The sequence below is a fragment of the Myotis myotis genome, unplaced genomic scaffold (genome assembly GCF_014108235.1).
Source record: "Myotis myotis isolate mMyoMyo1 unplaced genomic scaffold, mMyoMyo1.p scaffold_m19_p_9, whole genome shotgun sequence".
Taxonomy (NCBI): Eukaryota; Metazoa; Chordata; class Mammalia; order Chiroptera; family Vespertilionidae; genus Myotis; species Myotis myotis.
In genome coordinates, this window is record NW_023416401.1 from 60,420,122 (window position 1) to 60,435,400 (window position 15,279).

The 15,279-nt window shown below is 47.4% G+C and overlaps 1 protein-coding gene across 1 annotated transcript; it reads right to left on the reverse strand.

Annotated features, from left to right (window-relative positions):
- Positions 1 to 423: 423 nt before the first annotated feature.
- Positions 424 to 11,449, reverse strand: BPIFA2 (BPI fold containing family A member 2). Its single transcript, XM_036321686.1, has 9 exons — positions 11,414 to 11,449; positions 10,418 to 10,575; positions 8,349 to 8,490; positions 7,565 to 7,672; positions 6,069 to 6,221; positions 3,254 to 3,335; positions 2,154 to 2,217; positions 1,196 to 1,276; positions 424 to 555 (listed from the first exon to the last, which is right to left on the reverse strand). Exons 2-8 carry the CDS (start codon positions 10,560 to 10,562, stop codon positions 1,236 to 1,238), a joined length of 735 nt encoding a protein of 244 aa, XP_036177579.1. The 5' UTR covers positions 10,563 to 10,575; positions 11,414 to 11,449; the 3' UTR covers positions 424 to 555; positions 1,196 to 1,235.
- Positions 11,450 to 15,279: the final 3,830 nt, after the last annotated feature.

Here is a 15,279-nt window from a genome sequence, read left to right on the forward strand (position 1 = left end):
TTCTTGCTCTCTGTGCCTCAGTATCCCTATTTGTAAAACCAGCAGTTGGGCTGGATAGTCACAGATATCCCTTCCAGTTCTTTTTTTACAAATATATTTTTATTGATTTCAGAGAGGAAGGGGGAGATAGTGAGAGAGGGAGACTGAAACATCAATGATGAGAGAGAATCACTGATCGGCTGTCTCCTGTACGCACCCCACCGGAGATCGAGCCCACCACACGGGCATGTGCCCTTGACCAGAAGCAAACCTGGGACCCTTCAGTCCCCAGGCCGACAATCTAACCACTGAGCCAAGCCAGCTAGGGCCCTTCCAGTTCTTGACCCAGATCTCTGCTGCCCTAGTAGCACCTCCCTCCCCAAATCCCAAATGGAAGGAATGTAACAAGTCACATGGGAGGATGCAGAAGTGGCCTTTATTGCTGGGGGGAGGGGGCGGGTGATAAGCATAGACTGCTGTCTCAACTGTGAAGGCAAGGAGTGGCTGAGAGGGTTTCTTCTGGTCTCAGGCGTTCAGTCCAGTTGGATGGTGGCAGCATCTTCCCAGGGGAAGATCCTGCAAGGAAACATGGTCAAGCAACTGGAAATTCATCTGGAATGAGGCCACAAGGAGTTAGGCCATTGATAGCAAAAGGACCCTTGCTGGCACCTGCTATTCACCACACACTACTGCCCAAGCTCTTTCCCACAATACCTTGCAGGGCCTAAGGCCTTGGAGAGGGGGACTGGCACCTGTGCTTTGGGGTCTTTCTCTGGCCTCCTTATCCCTTCACTCTGCCCTCCTCTCACCTTAGGAACAGTGGCAGATGTAAAGAGACTGACCAGAGCCCAGGACTAGAGTCAGGGTTCAGGGCTTTGTAAATAATCAAGATCATGGATCAGTCTGAGGTCAGGGTCAGGGCTCAATCTGTGACTAATTTTAGGGCTTAATAACTGGGGCCAAAGCTCAGCCTGTGACTAGGATCCAGGCTCAGTCGAGGTACGTGAGTAAGGACTGGGATTTAGAGTATGACCAGCATCATGGCGCAGCTTGGGACTAGGGTCAAGGCTCAGTCTAAGACCAAGATCAGCAAGATTAGGACTCAGGCTGCTGCAAGAGAAACAAGGGAACCCAATCCTTGCTTTGGCTTCACCATTGTCCCCTAAGGAGGAGCCTCATCCTCCCTTAGCATGGGCCACAGAGCCTGACCCCTCACCAGTTGGGGGCATCACAGCAGTCTTCCTCATCTGCCCTCTTCACGCATTGACTGGCACGTCGGCTACCTGCTGACCGTTTTCTGGAGGAACAAAATCAATAGGAAGCTTCATTCTCCACCAAATAGACAACAGACCCCAATGGCTATCACTCCTCAGTGGGTCAGCCTGACAGCAATGGGACCTCAGGCATGCCACTCCACCTCTCTGAGCCTCAGTTTGTTCATCAGTAAAATGGGTACAATGATGGTACCACTCCCACAGGGCTGTTGTGAGGATCCAATGAGATGGTGCATGCAGAGCACAGAGGGATTGCCCAAAGAACTGGACCTGTGGCTATTTCATGGAAAGGCCACCTCCAGGACCCGGACACATTCACTTGATCCATTTCTACTGCTCCAGTCTCCCCAGCAACCCCAGGCATGCCTGGAGATCCAAAAGCTAAAGAATGCCCCCGGTGGTTGGTGGAGAAACCCCCGCTCCTCATAAGAAGGAAAAGAGAAGGGAACGTGTTGATTAGCAGTGTCTGCTGAACATTAGGCTCTTCGTGCTTTTCCATTTAATCCACTCACCAACCCCACAATGTTTACAATGGTGTTTTCCCAGGAGAAACGGAGGCTGAGAGAGGCAGAGCCCCTTGACCAAAACCCCAGAGTTGCTAAGTAGCAGAGCCAGGATTTGAACTCAGATCTGGCCCATGCTCTTCCTCACAGCATTCTGCCAGGCAGCATCTGTGGGGTTTCCAAGGGATGATAGTAGAGAGACCCCAGAGGCCCACAGAGCCCCTTCCATTCTGCAAGGATTCCTCCAGCCACAATCTCCCTACTGACTTAGGAGTGGGTCCTGCTGCTTCTCCAGGGGCCCCTGAACAGACCTGCCTGTGGGGCGGGCTCAGAGCTGCATGCCTGCCCTGGGAAGGCTGCACAGGGAATGCCTCTGCTTTCCCAGGGTGTGACTTACTGATGATATTTTCAGCAAACTGCGGACCCAGGGTGGAGACAACGGTTCGCAGCAGTGGGCACATCTGAGGGGGAGAGAGGGAGGGAGAAGAGGTGGGGAAGGAGAAAAAAGGATGGATTCATTATCAGCTGGGCACACTCTGCAGGCCACCCATGGACAGCTGGTCAGATGGGATCCTAGAACCTTGGGAATCTCGGGCACCGGAAAGCGAGAAGTCCAACATCAGAGCACCTTCGGATGCTAGATCCCACCAGCTGCCACCTTCAATCCCAGAGCCTTAAGAATCTAGAGTGTTCACACCCCAGACTCCTACATTCTTAGAAACCTTGAAGTTTGGAACCCTGGAATTTTAGAGTGCAATGGGGCCCTTGGGACCCTACAGCCGTGTCTCTCGTGATTTTGTGTGCCGTGCCGTGGGGATCTGTATAAATGAAAATTCCGATTCTGCAGGCCTGGGTGGGGCCTGAGAATCTGCACTTCCAGCGAGGCCTGTGCTGCAGCTGGAGGAGGAGCAGTGAGTGGCGGGGCTCCAGCCCCGGGATGTGCCCTTCGTCGACCACGATTCCTAGGCCCTTTCTAGAATGACTGATTCAGAGTCTCTGGAACTTTGGGCACGTGCTACATACAGTTTTGTCTGATGCACAGGAATCCTGCACATGGTACATATGGTTTTGAATGATGTGCAAATAAAATACCTATTTTATTATAGGTCCGTGTTTATTTTTTTAATTAATTATAAATGATATTAATTTCTATGAATGGCAGGGATATGAAGTTTTCTTTTAAAAATAAGTGCATTTAAGTAAATTTAAATAAGTAAAGTTGTGTCAATTAAAGGAACACATTAGCTACAAACACATTATTCGAACATGGATATGACAAATAGTCAAGTTTGGGACCCAGTGATTTCAGCTGAAGTCACGCCTCTGCTCCCCCTCCCATACCCCCAAGCCCAGTAAAGCGGGGCAGGTTCCACCTGGCAGCCCAAGGAGAAGCTTGCACCTCAGAAGGAGGGGGGCCCAGAGAGCACAGCCAGGCCTGTAAATGTGCACTGCCCCCCACCAGGCCTGGCTCTGGGCCCCCAGGAGTGGAGAACTCACGTGGCTCTGCACCAGGAAGGACACAGTGTCGCTCAGGAAGCTGCTCACGGTGCCTGTGAGCTTGTTGACCACTGCACTGTGTCTGAAAGAGAGAGAAGTAATAAATCACGCTCGAGTGGGCAGACCTGCCAAGCAGCGGGCAGCGGGGAGAGGGTGTGAGATGGCAGAGCACCTTGAAGGCAAGGAAACAAACCCCAGGGACACTAAGGTGCCTTTCTAAGCGCAGACAGAGCCTCCCTCTATCCAGGGGAATCCTCACTTATAATCCCAATAGAGGCCAGGTGCACGAATTGGTGCATGGTGGGGTCCCTCTGGGTGGCCTGCAGGGTTTGGGCTGAAACCCACAGTTCAATGCTGCTGGCAGCTCCTACCTGCCACTCCCGCTCATCCTCTCCCCTCTGTGCCTGCCAACAGGCTCACACCAAATCAGTCCCTATGGGGAGAGGCTCCTGCAGCCGCAGCAATGCTTGCTAGCCATGATTTCTATGTCTTGGTGCCTTCCCAAGGGGAGTGGCCTGCAGAATCTGGCTGAAACCGGCTCTCCGACATTCCCTGAGGGGTCCCGGATTGCAAGAGGGCACAGGCCAGGCCGAGGGACCCCACCCGTGCACGATCGGGCCCAGGGAGGGATGTGGGAGGTGGCTAGCTGGGGAGGGGCCGCAGGAAGGCTCTAGAGCGTGTATGGCTTGTCTCACTTAACCCTGATCAGCCAGACCCCAGCAGCAAGCTAACCTACTGGTCAAGCTCCTGCCCCCTGGTGGTCAGTGCACGTCATAGCGAGTGGTTGAGTAGCCTTAGCATATCATTAGCATATTATGCTTTGATTGGTTGTTTCGTTGTTCTGGCATTTGGTGAATTTGCATATTACCCTTTTTTATATAGGATTTCTGACCAGCAACTCACCCCAATGCCTCATGAGAATCTCATCACAACCTCCTTAATTCAACAAATATTATAGCACAGCAACAATGTCCAAGGACCAAGCTAGGCTGGGACATAGGATGAGCAAAGCACAAACAGCTCTTAACCTGGTACCCAAATATTAAACAAGTCTTCCTAAGGCTGGCTCCTTCCCACTTTCCCACCTCCTCAGGGCAGCCCCCTCTGACCACTCCCCTAAGGGAGGGCTTTGTATTATGGTTCCCTGATAAGTGTGCCTCTCTGCCCAGGGCTCATGCCATCTGACATCTTCCCTGAGAGCTCTTTATGAAGGGGCTGAATGCTCGCCTATCTGCCTTTCCCTCTGGACGAAAAGCACCACCACAGCAGGGTCCTTGTCTGTTCTCATCAATAAGTTCTCCAGAGGTCGGAACACTGACTGTCTGGCACCTAGTAGGTGCTCAATACATTTGTAGCTGAAAGAATGAATGAAGTAAACAATCAATTAAACGCATGAGGACAACTTGTGATAAGTACTCTGAAGGGTGGGAGTAGGCACTTTGGAGAGGAGCAAACCTGTTTTAGACCCTGAAGGATGAGAGTCTATTGAGGTGAGATTGCAGGGGCAGGGGCGGGGAAGGGGAGGAGGTAGCGAGGACAGCCCTGCACAGGTCTGGAGGTGGGAAAGAGGCACAGAGCAAAGTCCACTGTTTTCCAGGAGAGAACAAGGAGAGAGTGAAGTGAGATGAGGATGGGGCAGGTCAGGCAGAGCCTAGAGGGCCATGGGGAGGGGCAGGGATTCCATCCAAAGCAGAAAGAAAAGCCCTGAGAGGGTTTGGAGCAGCAGAGTGGGAAGCCATTCTATAGATTTGAACACTGAGACCCAGAGGCAGGAGGAATTCCCTGGGGCTACAGGCAAAGCAGTGTCCAGCAGGGCTCAGAGCTCTGAATTGCATCCCAGCTTTTCCAACTAACATAGGCCCTTGGAGCCTTTGATTGGCTTTAGGGGTCATTAGGCAGCCTGTGCTCAGAGCCCCTGGTGGAGGTAGGGAGGACTGACCCACTTCCCTGCCAAAGCCCACCTGCTTCAGTCCTCAACTTCCAGAGCGTTTCTCCTGTCCCAGCCACAGCCAGGGCCACCCATTCTCCCTCAACCTCTACCAGGGACCAAACCTGCTCTTTCAGTCACACACTTGAAGATGTAGATTTTGTGGATTAACAGGGATCAGTGATTTAAATGGATAGGATTAAGTTCTCAAGATCTCATTTCTGGAATTTTCCAGGGGGTGGAGAACAATTTGGAGACAATCTGAAATTAGAGCCCATGGTGGGCATTTCCTCCTCTTCCTCCTCCCAACCCGAGGCAAGAAGGTAAATACAACTGGTGCTGATGATGATGACGATGATTGAGATAACAATGAAGGGGTAATTCTTCAAGGAGACATAGCAATCCTAAATAGGCATGCCCCTAACAACCGAGCTTCAAAAAGCAAGAAGCAAACTCTGCTAGAGCTGAAAGGTGAAGTAAGCAAATTCATGATTCTCCTTGGAGAGGTCAACACACCTGCCTCAGTCATCATGGGGGTAACAAGGAGACACAAAATCAGCTTAGATGTTATTCTTACCGAGAGCTTAGTGTGTGCCAGGCTCTATGCTAAGCACTTGCTTTTTATCATTTGGTCACCTCAGCAGCCTATATGACGGTATTATTGTCATCTTCAGTTTACATATATGAAAACCGAGGCTCTGAGAGGTTAAGTTGATGGCAAAGTTACAAGATAGTGACAGAGCTGGTATTTGAACCGAGGCCTGTCTGACTGCAGAGCCTAAACCCTTTTCACCACATTGTGCCATCTCCCAGGGATAGAAAGAGGGCTGAAATGAGGGTCCTTCGCTCCTCTGAGAGCCCAGCTCTCTTGAGATGGATGGGACTTACTCGCCCAACAAGGTGAATGAGATGCTGTCTGGGTCGCTGGCGCATTCTGTCATGACCACTCTGGAGCCACCACTCTTGGGATCAGTTTCAATTTGGACAGTAGCCAGGAGGTCCAAGGAAACTTTCAGGTTGACTGTCTTCCTAACCAGAGGCCTGCAGACAATAAGATTCACAGTGAGAAGAGGTCTAGAAGACCCTTCACACATCGCCCACTTGGTTCCTCCACCTGTGTGGACATTATTCAGGACATCTATGGAGAATGCCATCATTGTCCACATTCTTTATGGGATGTAACATATTCGCGTTAGGGCTTCTCCTCCTGGTCTCCAAGGTTTGGGTCCTGTGAAAATTTTATGTAGCAGCACACTAATAATTAAAACAATAATAATAATAATAATAATAATAATAATAATAATAGGTAACATTTATTGAGCACAAATTATGTTAGGCACTTTTAGAAGGTATTTTACCCGGATTAATCAGTCTAATTATTACAGCAATACCATAAGGGAAACTACTATTATTATTGCTATTTCAGAATGAGGAAGCATTGATATAGAGAGGTTAAGTAACTATCCTAAGATCTCATAGCGAATGCATGATGAATTGACAGTGTACGCAATTTATAAAGATTTACCCACATCTATTTCTTTTACAGTAATTAATATACTTTAAAATTACATTCTTCTACCATGTGCTTTCATGTATTTGTAGACTGTAATGAAAAAAATAAACAAACAAAATAGAAACAGATTCATAGAACAGACTGGCTGTCAGAGGGGAGGGGGCTGGAGGGTTGGGTAAAATAGGTGAAGGGATTAAACAAAAAAAAAACCCACCCAAAACACATGGACACAGATGACAGTATGGTGATTACCAGAGGGAAAGGGGGTCGGGGAGGCAGAAGAGAGTAAAGGGGGGATAAATGGTGATGGAAGGAAACTAGACCTTGAATGGTGAGCATACGATGCAATGTGCAGATGATGTATTGTAGAACTGTATACTTGAAACCTATATAATTTTATTGGCCAATGTAACCCCAATAAGTTCAATAAAAAATAAATTAAAAAATAAAATTTTATTTTGCACATATGCCCTTTATTATAAGCTATACACTATTATATGCATTTATCTGTAATGGCCACTGCTATTTAAAGAGAATCTTGAGAGACAAAATAATGCTAGAGAAAATTTTGCCAAAGAGTTGTTAATGTTTGACCTATTTATTTTTGTAAATTTTACTCTTAGATTAATGTTATAATTCCAGAAATATATTTAATGGAGGATTCTTTTAAGAGAGACTTGGTTATGGCCAAAGTTTATTAGAACTTTTTAAAGGTTAGGATTTTAGAGTTGGAAAAGCTCCCTTATTTACAGATGGGGAGACTGAGGCCCAAGGCCACTCAGCGTGTGGAAAAGTGCCCTGTTCTAGCTTGGAGGACCATTGGCTGTGCTGCATTGCCCCTCCCAAATCCCAGGTTCTAATGCATACTCACAGGGTCAAGGAGACATCAGCAGAGGTGGGGAACCTCAGGAGAAAGCCTGGGCCATCAGTAGTTGGTTCGGCTTTGAAATTCAAGATGCAGACATTACTGATTTTCAACCTGTGCAACAACCAGAATTCACCCTTGTCATTCCTCCTGACAGCCATTTGCTGAGCCCTTCTCTATGCAGCGTCATGCTGAGCTTTTGGGCCTCATCAGTCTTGCCTACTTTGGTCTTTCCCATAGCCCTCCTCAGAGGTTTGATTGTCTCCATTCTATGGCGGGGCACACTGAGGACCAGGCAGCTGTGATTCCCCCAGCCCCAGATACCAAGGAAGAGCAATCGCCTGAGGCAGAATTAGAACTCACAACTATTTGACTCCAAAACTCTATGTGTGGAGCCAGCGGGTGCGGATTTCAGTGTCCTCTCTCCTGAGGGGATTTGAAAGTTTATTCTCAGCTGTATTCAGAGAGGAAAGTTTCATTCCCTGGAAAAGGGAATCCAGGCACCAGCAAACAGGTGGAGGTGTGACTGAAGAGAGCCTTCCCCCTGACCCTGAAATTACAGGATGTGGAAGCTGAAACTCATGTGATGCTCAGATTGGTTGTGTGGCCCTGCCTCTAATTGACTCAGGCTCTGGTGGGTCTGGCCTCAGACCACGTGGGCTCTGTGGGAAGAACAAGTTTTGTGGCCTTTCTGCCTTTAACCTTAAATTTACACCCCTCCCCAAAAGACATGTATTGCCCCATCCCTATTATTGTGAGGAAAGATCTCCATCATGAAGCACCAACTCACCCCAAAGACTGGCCCCCTTTAAATAATTTAGAAAGGGCGCGATTCAACAAATCTTTAGTTTGGTGGAACTTGTCCGCGATGGTTTGCCAAGCATTGGTTTCCTGAATCTTGATGATGTCCCCCCTCAGTTTCTGAAGAACAGCTGACAAAAACAATTGCTATTTAGTGTTATGTACCACTTATGAAGCTGCTACTAGGCACCAGGTACTAGATAGGACTGCCTGTGTTATTTCCTTTAATCTTCATAACAACTCACTGAGGTAGATATCGACAGTATCTGGATTTTACAGATGAGGAAATAAGAATGAAAAGTTTAAGAAACATACCTGAAGACATACAGCTACAGAGCCCCTCTTCCTTCCATGCTGTCTTCATACTGATATATACTCATTTTTAATCAACAGACCAACCAATCAACTGACCAGGCAATTGATAATGATTATAAGCCTGCTTCTAGTAGTGATGGGGATGGGGGGTCTATCGCTCTAAATGAGATGTCTACATAAGTTTGAAAAAGTAGGTGAAAGAAACTGAGAGAATAAACAAATATATGGAAAATCTAGAATTAAGGAAAAAATATGACTCCAACCCATAAAAGTGACAAATTGGAGTCCCAGGATGAGAGCCTTGCAGCAGGCTCAGAGTACAATAATTCACACAGGAGCAGGAAGACAAAGTGTCTTAATAGGAGGTCCCTAGTGAAAAGAGGGATTAATAGAATAAATGACATGGCAGAGGCAGAATGTAGTATATAAGAGGAGTTAAGGATACGTGTGCAAAGTATTTCAAGTGAAAAACAGCAAGGCTATTACTAACTCAAGGAAAAACAAAAGACTGTACTGGAGAAGGTATGTAATCATAGTACTTCAACTTGGCTCTGCAATGGAGAGTATCTACCTAGTTATAATGATGCAAACAGAGAATGCCAATTTAAATAAACTATGGAGCTAAGGAGACTTAACTTGGGGTGGTGAACACGCACTACAGTGTACAGGTGGTGTGTTGTGGAATTGTGCACCTGAAACCTGTATAACCACAATAAATAAATAAAGTAAATAAATAAAACTATGTCTGGTCTTAGGTGACCTTAACTCAGACACTTCTGTTTCTGACCTTAGTTTTCTCAGCAGTGAAATTAAAGATGGGGGTCTCTTCTATATCTTTGAAAATTGCCTGACAATATTTGAAAGGCAGTCATTTACAGAAGTGACTAACTCCTATAAAAATGTTTGTCAATGTGCTGTTCATTTTCCATAAAATAAAAAGAAAGCCAAGTTCTTTTGAGAAATCAGAATTAGAAGGAGATTCAATGAACTATAAAAATAGGCAGATAGCTATCTCTGCTAGGTGGAGTTAGTACAAATCAATAAGACAAGTAAGCAACCCAACAGAGTAATATGCTCAGGACATGAACAAATTACTTAAGTTAAAATACATAAAAAGATTAAAATATGAAAAAATGAGTGGATTCTTTTATAATTAGAGAACTTTAAAGTGAAATGCCTTACAGTCTCTCATCTTATGAGACAGGCAAAACATTTAAGTTGTCCATACCAGTGGCGTCAACGGAATAGAGTGAAATATCCTTTGACCTTTTAAAATCTCACTTTTAGGAACTTATCCCATGTATAGACTAGAAACATGATAGAATATGTACAAGGATATTCATTTAAGCATTGCTTGTTTATAGAAAAATAGTAAGTGGCCTGGCCAGAGTGGTTCAGTGGTTGAGGATCGGCCTATGAACCAGGAGGTCACGGTTCCATTCCAGGTTGGGACACATGCCTGGGTTGTGGGCTCGATTCCCAGTAGGATGCGTGCAGGAGGCAGCCAATCGATGAAACTTTCTCATCATTGATGTTTCTATCTCTCTCTCCCTCTCCTTCCTCTCTAAAATCAATAAAAATTTAAATAAATAAATAATAAGCAAATGAGCCAGGAAGTGACTAACCACCTTTCCTAGTAAACCATCCACAAAAGGCAGCCCCTGGTGGCAGCCCCTGGAAATGCAGTATAACGTTTAGGAAACAGGTTCTGGGTGCCGCCTATCATCACCATTATTGACTCACATTCAATGTTATCAGTTCCTTTATTAACAGCAGGTTTCAGGCTGTTTAAAATACCACCCAGGTCTTCGCCAAGTGCGTGAATAATACCCGCTGAGGTCCCAGAGACCAGGCCACACAAGAGAACAAGTTTCCAAAGCTGAAACATCTTGTGCTGATACCTGGACATTCATAGGAGAAACAGGAGTGAGAGTTACCCAGAGGGAAATGGAGTTTTCAATGAGCACCCCCCCTCTTTCACTTAACTGTCCTGTAAGATAGAGGTGGCTCTCTCCTGGTTCACAGATGGGCAGCCCAGCTCAGAAAGCTAGAGCAACTTGCCCAGAAACACACAGCCAGTGAGTGGACAAGCTGCAATTTGAAAAGTCACACTTGATTACAAGTTCATGATCTTTACAAAAAGGTTTTTGCCATATGCTGCCTTCTTTGCCTGGAACATCTGTCCTCTTCGTTGCATTTTTGACCTATTGACTCTCTGGCTTCAGAAAGACATCGTGTCCTCTATGGAGCCTCCTGTAGGCCCCTCTCGAGAGTCTAGGTTAGGGAGCTTCACCCCACCGTTTCTTCTGCATTCGTCCTCTGATCAGAGTCCTGGGTGCCAATTACCTGATGACCTGTCTGCCTCTATCGCCAGGTTGTGAACTCTTTAGAGGAGGAATGGTGACATTTCACTGTCGAATCCTCAGCCCCCAGTAAAACCCCTGTAGTCAGGACAGTTCAACGAATAACTCTTTTCTGAATAAAAGTATGAACAAATAAATGGGCACTTTATCATGACCCTGCATTGCCCATCAGTTTGACACTTCTCTGAATATAATTTTCTATCTATCTATCTATCTATCTATCTATCTATCTATCTATCTATCTCTCTATCTATCTCTTAATTTGCTATATTCAACATATTAGCTAATGCAAGCTGTCCTAGTCCTCTGTCTCTAGCCCCCAAAGCCTCTGAAGACCACCCTGTGGGGTGTGGTCAGAGGTAAGCCCACCACTCACGGGTTTGGAGGAGGATGATCGCGAATCCTTGTTCTCCGGCACGATCTCCTGGGATTCTTCTGGGTGGTGGTGGCCCTTATATTGGTAGCTGCAGAATGGGAGGCTGGGCATGGAAGTAAGTCCTGTTTCCGGGGCCATCTGAGGAGACGCCAAAGAAAATAACCTCTGTTCGGGATGAGCAGAGAGATTTCCAACCCAAAGGCCACCCAGGATGCTGGGGTTGAAATGTGTGGCTATGGGAGGACCTGCCAAGACTAAGACCAGGCTGTCATGGCGTCTCCAGCTGCCAAGACGATGGCCTATGTGAGTGGGGTGTAAGGCGAAGACTGAGAATAGACAAATTAGAGAATTTGCTGGTGGGGAATCTATAGTGATCATCAGCCTATTTCTGTCATCATTTGGAAACTGAGGCTCAGGGAAGGGCAGTAACCAGCCTGAGGTCACCCAACCAGACAAGGACAAAAATGAGACCAGAATTGTAGTCCACAGAAGGTCAGGGTCAGCAACCAGAAAGGCCATTCTACGCAATCCTCTGGTGCCCAAGTGCTTTCATGGTGGAGCCAGCCTTGGTTCAAATGTTTGCAATGATGGGGAGCTCACTACCTCTTAAGATTGCCTGTTCCATCTAGTTAGAGTTTCTCCTGAGAGTGAACAAAATCTGCCTCCCGTTACCCCCATGTGTGGGCAACAGTGAAGCCCAGAAAGGTTAAGCACCGTGCCTGAGGTGGCACAGCCAGTGTCAGGAGACACACACACCAGCCTCATCCCTGGAGCACTTGCTCCATCCACTCTACTCTCAGTGCAGCAGCAGGTGTGTCACTCAGCTTAAACCCAAAGTCCTACCGTGCCCTACAGGAGCCTGCCTCATCTGATCACTGTCTCTCCAAATCATCTCCTACCTGTCCCTGCTGCCCCCCACCTCTCTTCCCTCTATGCCAGAAGATTCTGACCTCTTTCCTGCTTTGGGCTTTGCATAAGCCATTCTCTCTGCCCATGACTCTCCTCTCCAGCTGCTCCCAGCTCTTGATGTCACCTCTTCAGAACCTCCCGCACTGCCCACACGCGGTGGCTCCTCCCATTATCACCCCTCAGCTCCTTGATTGCTTCTTTCACAGGACATCACCACAATTTCATTTTTTAAAATATGTTTTATTGATTTTTGAGCGAGATGAAGGGAGAGGGAGATAGAAGCATCAGTGAGAGAGAAATGTCCATGGGCTGCCTCCTGCAAGCTGCCTACTACCCGGGCTTGTGCCCTGACCAGGAATCAAACCTGCGACCTCTTGCTCCATGGGACGACACTCAACCAACTGAGCCACACCACCAGGCCACAATTTGATTTTGTTAAAGAACTTGTTCATTGCCCTCAGCAAGTTGTTACCACCCTGTGCTCTGATGCTTTCCTCACATGTGGGTTTCAAAGGCTCTGACCTGTCTCTAGAATGTTCTAAACCTTTCTCTGGGGCATCCTATAAAACCAGGCCCTACCTGGGAAGGTGGCAAGATCCCATCACCTGAGATGCTCATAAACTGGATGAGGTGACTACTCGCTCTTGAGGGACGAGGTCTGACTGTAAACCGTGATCCTAAATTTCCTTGGTCTATTGTTGAAAGACCATTGCTGCATTTTTTAGTTTATTCGACCTGAGTCTAGCTGCCCCACATGGATATCTTTCCCTTGGGTTTCCCATCTCTTTCCTTTTCTCACCCTCCCCACCTCCCAAGACCCCAACTACGCCTGGCTGGCCGTGTCTCAGCTGCAGAGACTCGCGCTAGGTGCTGTTTCTCAGCATGAACCACACCTGGACCACAGCCAGCTTTCCCCATGACATTGGCCAGCTTGCACGGCCAAGCTCTGAGGTGACAGTAACTTGTCTCCTGGGTGTGGGGCTAGGGCAGTGGTTCTCAACCTTCTAATGCCACGACCCTTTAATAGATTTTCTCATGTTGTGGTGACCCCCAATTTCATTGTTACAAATTGAACAGAATTAAAGCATAGTGATTAATCACAAAAACAATATGTAATTATATATGTGTTTTCCGATGGTCTTAGGCGACTCCTGTGAAAGGGTTGTTCGACCCCCAAAGGGGTCACGACCCACAGGTTGAGAACCACTGGGCTAGGGGATGGCACAAAGGCAAGAGGGTGAGCAGAAGAGCCTGAACTCTCATATGCAGCTCACAGGTCCTGCTAAGAAGCCATATTCTCAGGGTCCCCACCCCTCTGCAGCTTCACGACCCCAGCACACATGAGGACAGGACTTTGCCACACCCTTAAGGGCCCCTGTCTGCTAAAGACTTTGGGGGCCCCCAAGTCTGACCTACACTAGGCTACATCTCCCAAAGTGGGGAGAAACCATGCCCCCTTCTTCCCAAAGTCCTCCAGACCCTACTCCCAATAGTGTGTGTACAACTCTTAAATAAGCGTGTATATGCCTACACATATGTATGTGTGCATGTCACACACATACAGCACACATGTGCATACGTGCACATGTGCATGACAGTGCAAGCTAGACTCAGATGAAGATGCATCTGTTGCCTAAAGGAGCAGAACTTTTTACAGAATCATGGAGACCAGGTTGCCACTCTTCTGAATGAAAGAGCTCACTACCAGCAAAGGTGGATTTGGGTCTCTCCAGATTGCTGGTTCTGTTTTGTTTTGTTTTTCTTTTCCCTCTTAGAGCCTTTGGACACAGTTATCTAAAGCCCACTAGAGAACAAAGCCAACACTAAGGAAATGAGAAAATATATCATTTGCGTGCCTGTATCTAGCTATGCCTGAAGTCGTATAGACCCCAGACTTTTCAGTTAAAATACATTTCTCTCCACGCCCTCTTTTTTCATTTTTGCTCAGGCCCTTATGAATTGAATTCCTGCCGCTGAAACCCACAACAGTCCTTACTCATGCATTTGAACATTCACTTGGCCTCCTCCCTCCTGGTGGCTGTCGGAGAGTCACACACGACATGCGAAAGATCACAGACAGCAAAGCCAGAGGAGCACTGAGAGCTCTTCAGTGTAACCTCCTGGCTGGGAAGTCTGGGGAGCCAGTGGACGGAGAAGGTGAAGGAATCATCCAAGGCCGCCCAGTGACCTCGAACCCCACTCCCTTTCCTCTTTTATTGCATATCTTGCAGTTTTGTTGGAATTTTTTACTGGTGGTAACCCTAAAAAAATTACACATTTACTTAGGAAGCTTGTTTAAAATACAGGAGCTTGAGCCCCATCCCTAGGTAATTTGGGTCAGGTGTTCCGGGAACCCAAGAGTGGCCTGTGTCCAGTTTCTCAGGATTGCTGACCAGAAAGGGGAATGACTGTACCAGATGACTCAAAGGTGCCTTCTACCCTGGTTTCTATGAGCCGTGACCCCCACCCCAATCTCTGAACCCCAGCTCAGCCCAGGCATGACCCTCATAACCCTGCTGCTCACGTATACAGCATCTTGCACTGCAGCCTGACGGTCCTGCAGAAGCTCGGAGCCATAAGAGCAGACTATTGACAATTGCCATTTATTTGGCACTTGCTGTGTACCAGGGTTTTTTTTTCCTTCTACATCTGGTTTCATCCCCTCACAACCTTGCAAGGGGTGTCACTGCCCCTCTTTTTCGAATGAGGAGCATAAGGCTTAGAAGAGAAGGACAACTTGCTCAAGGTCACGCAGACAGGAAAGGGCAGAGCTGGGAAGAAGACCTAAGTCTGTATCTTCTCGGACTGAGAACGGCTGTTCCAGCTCATGCCTCCTGGGGGCAACAGCGAGTCGCATCCTTCTGCTCTTGGTGCCCAGCACCTGCTAGGCAGCTACTGTGTCCCCGGCACTGGGCTTGGTGCTGTAGGTACACTTTCACCATTAGTCCTCACGACAA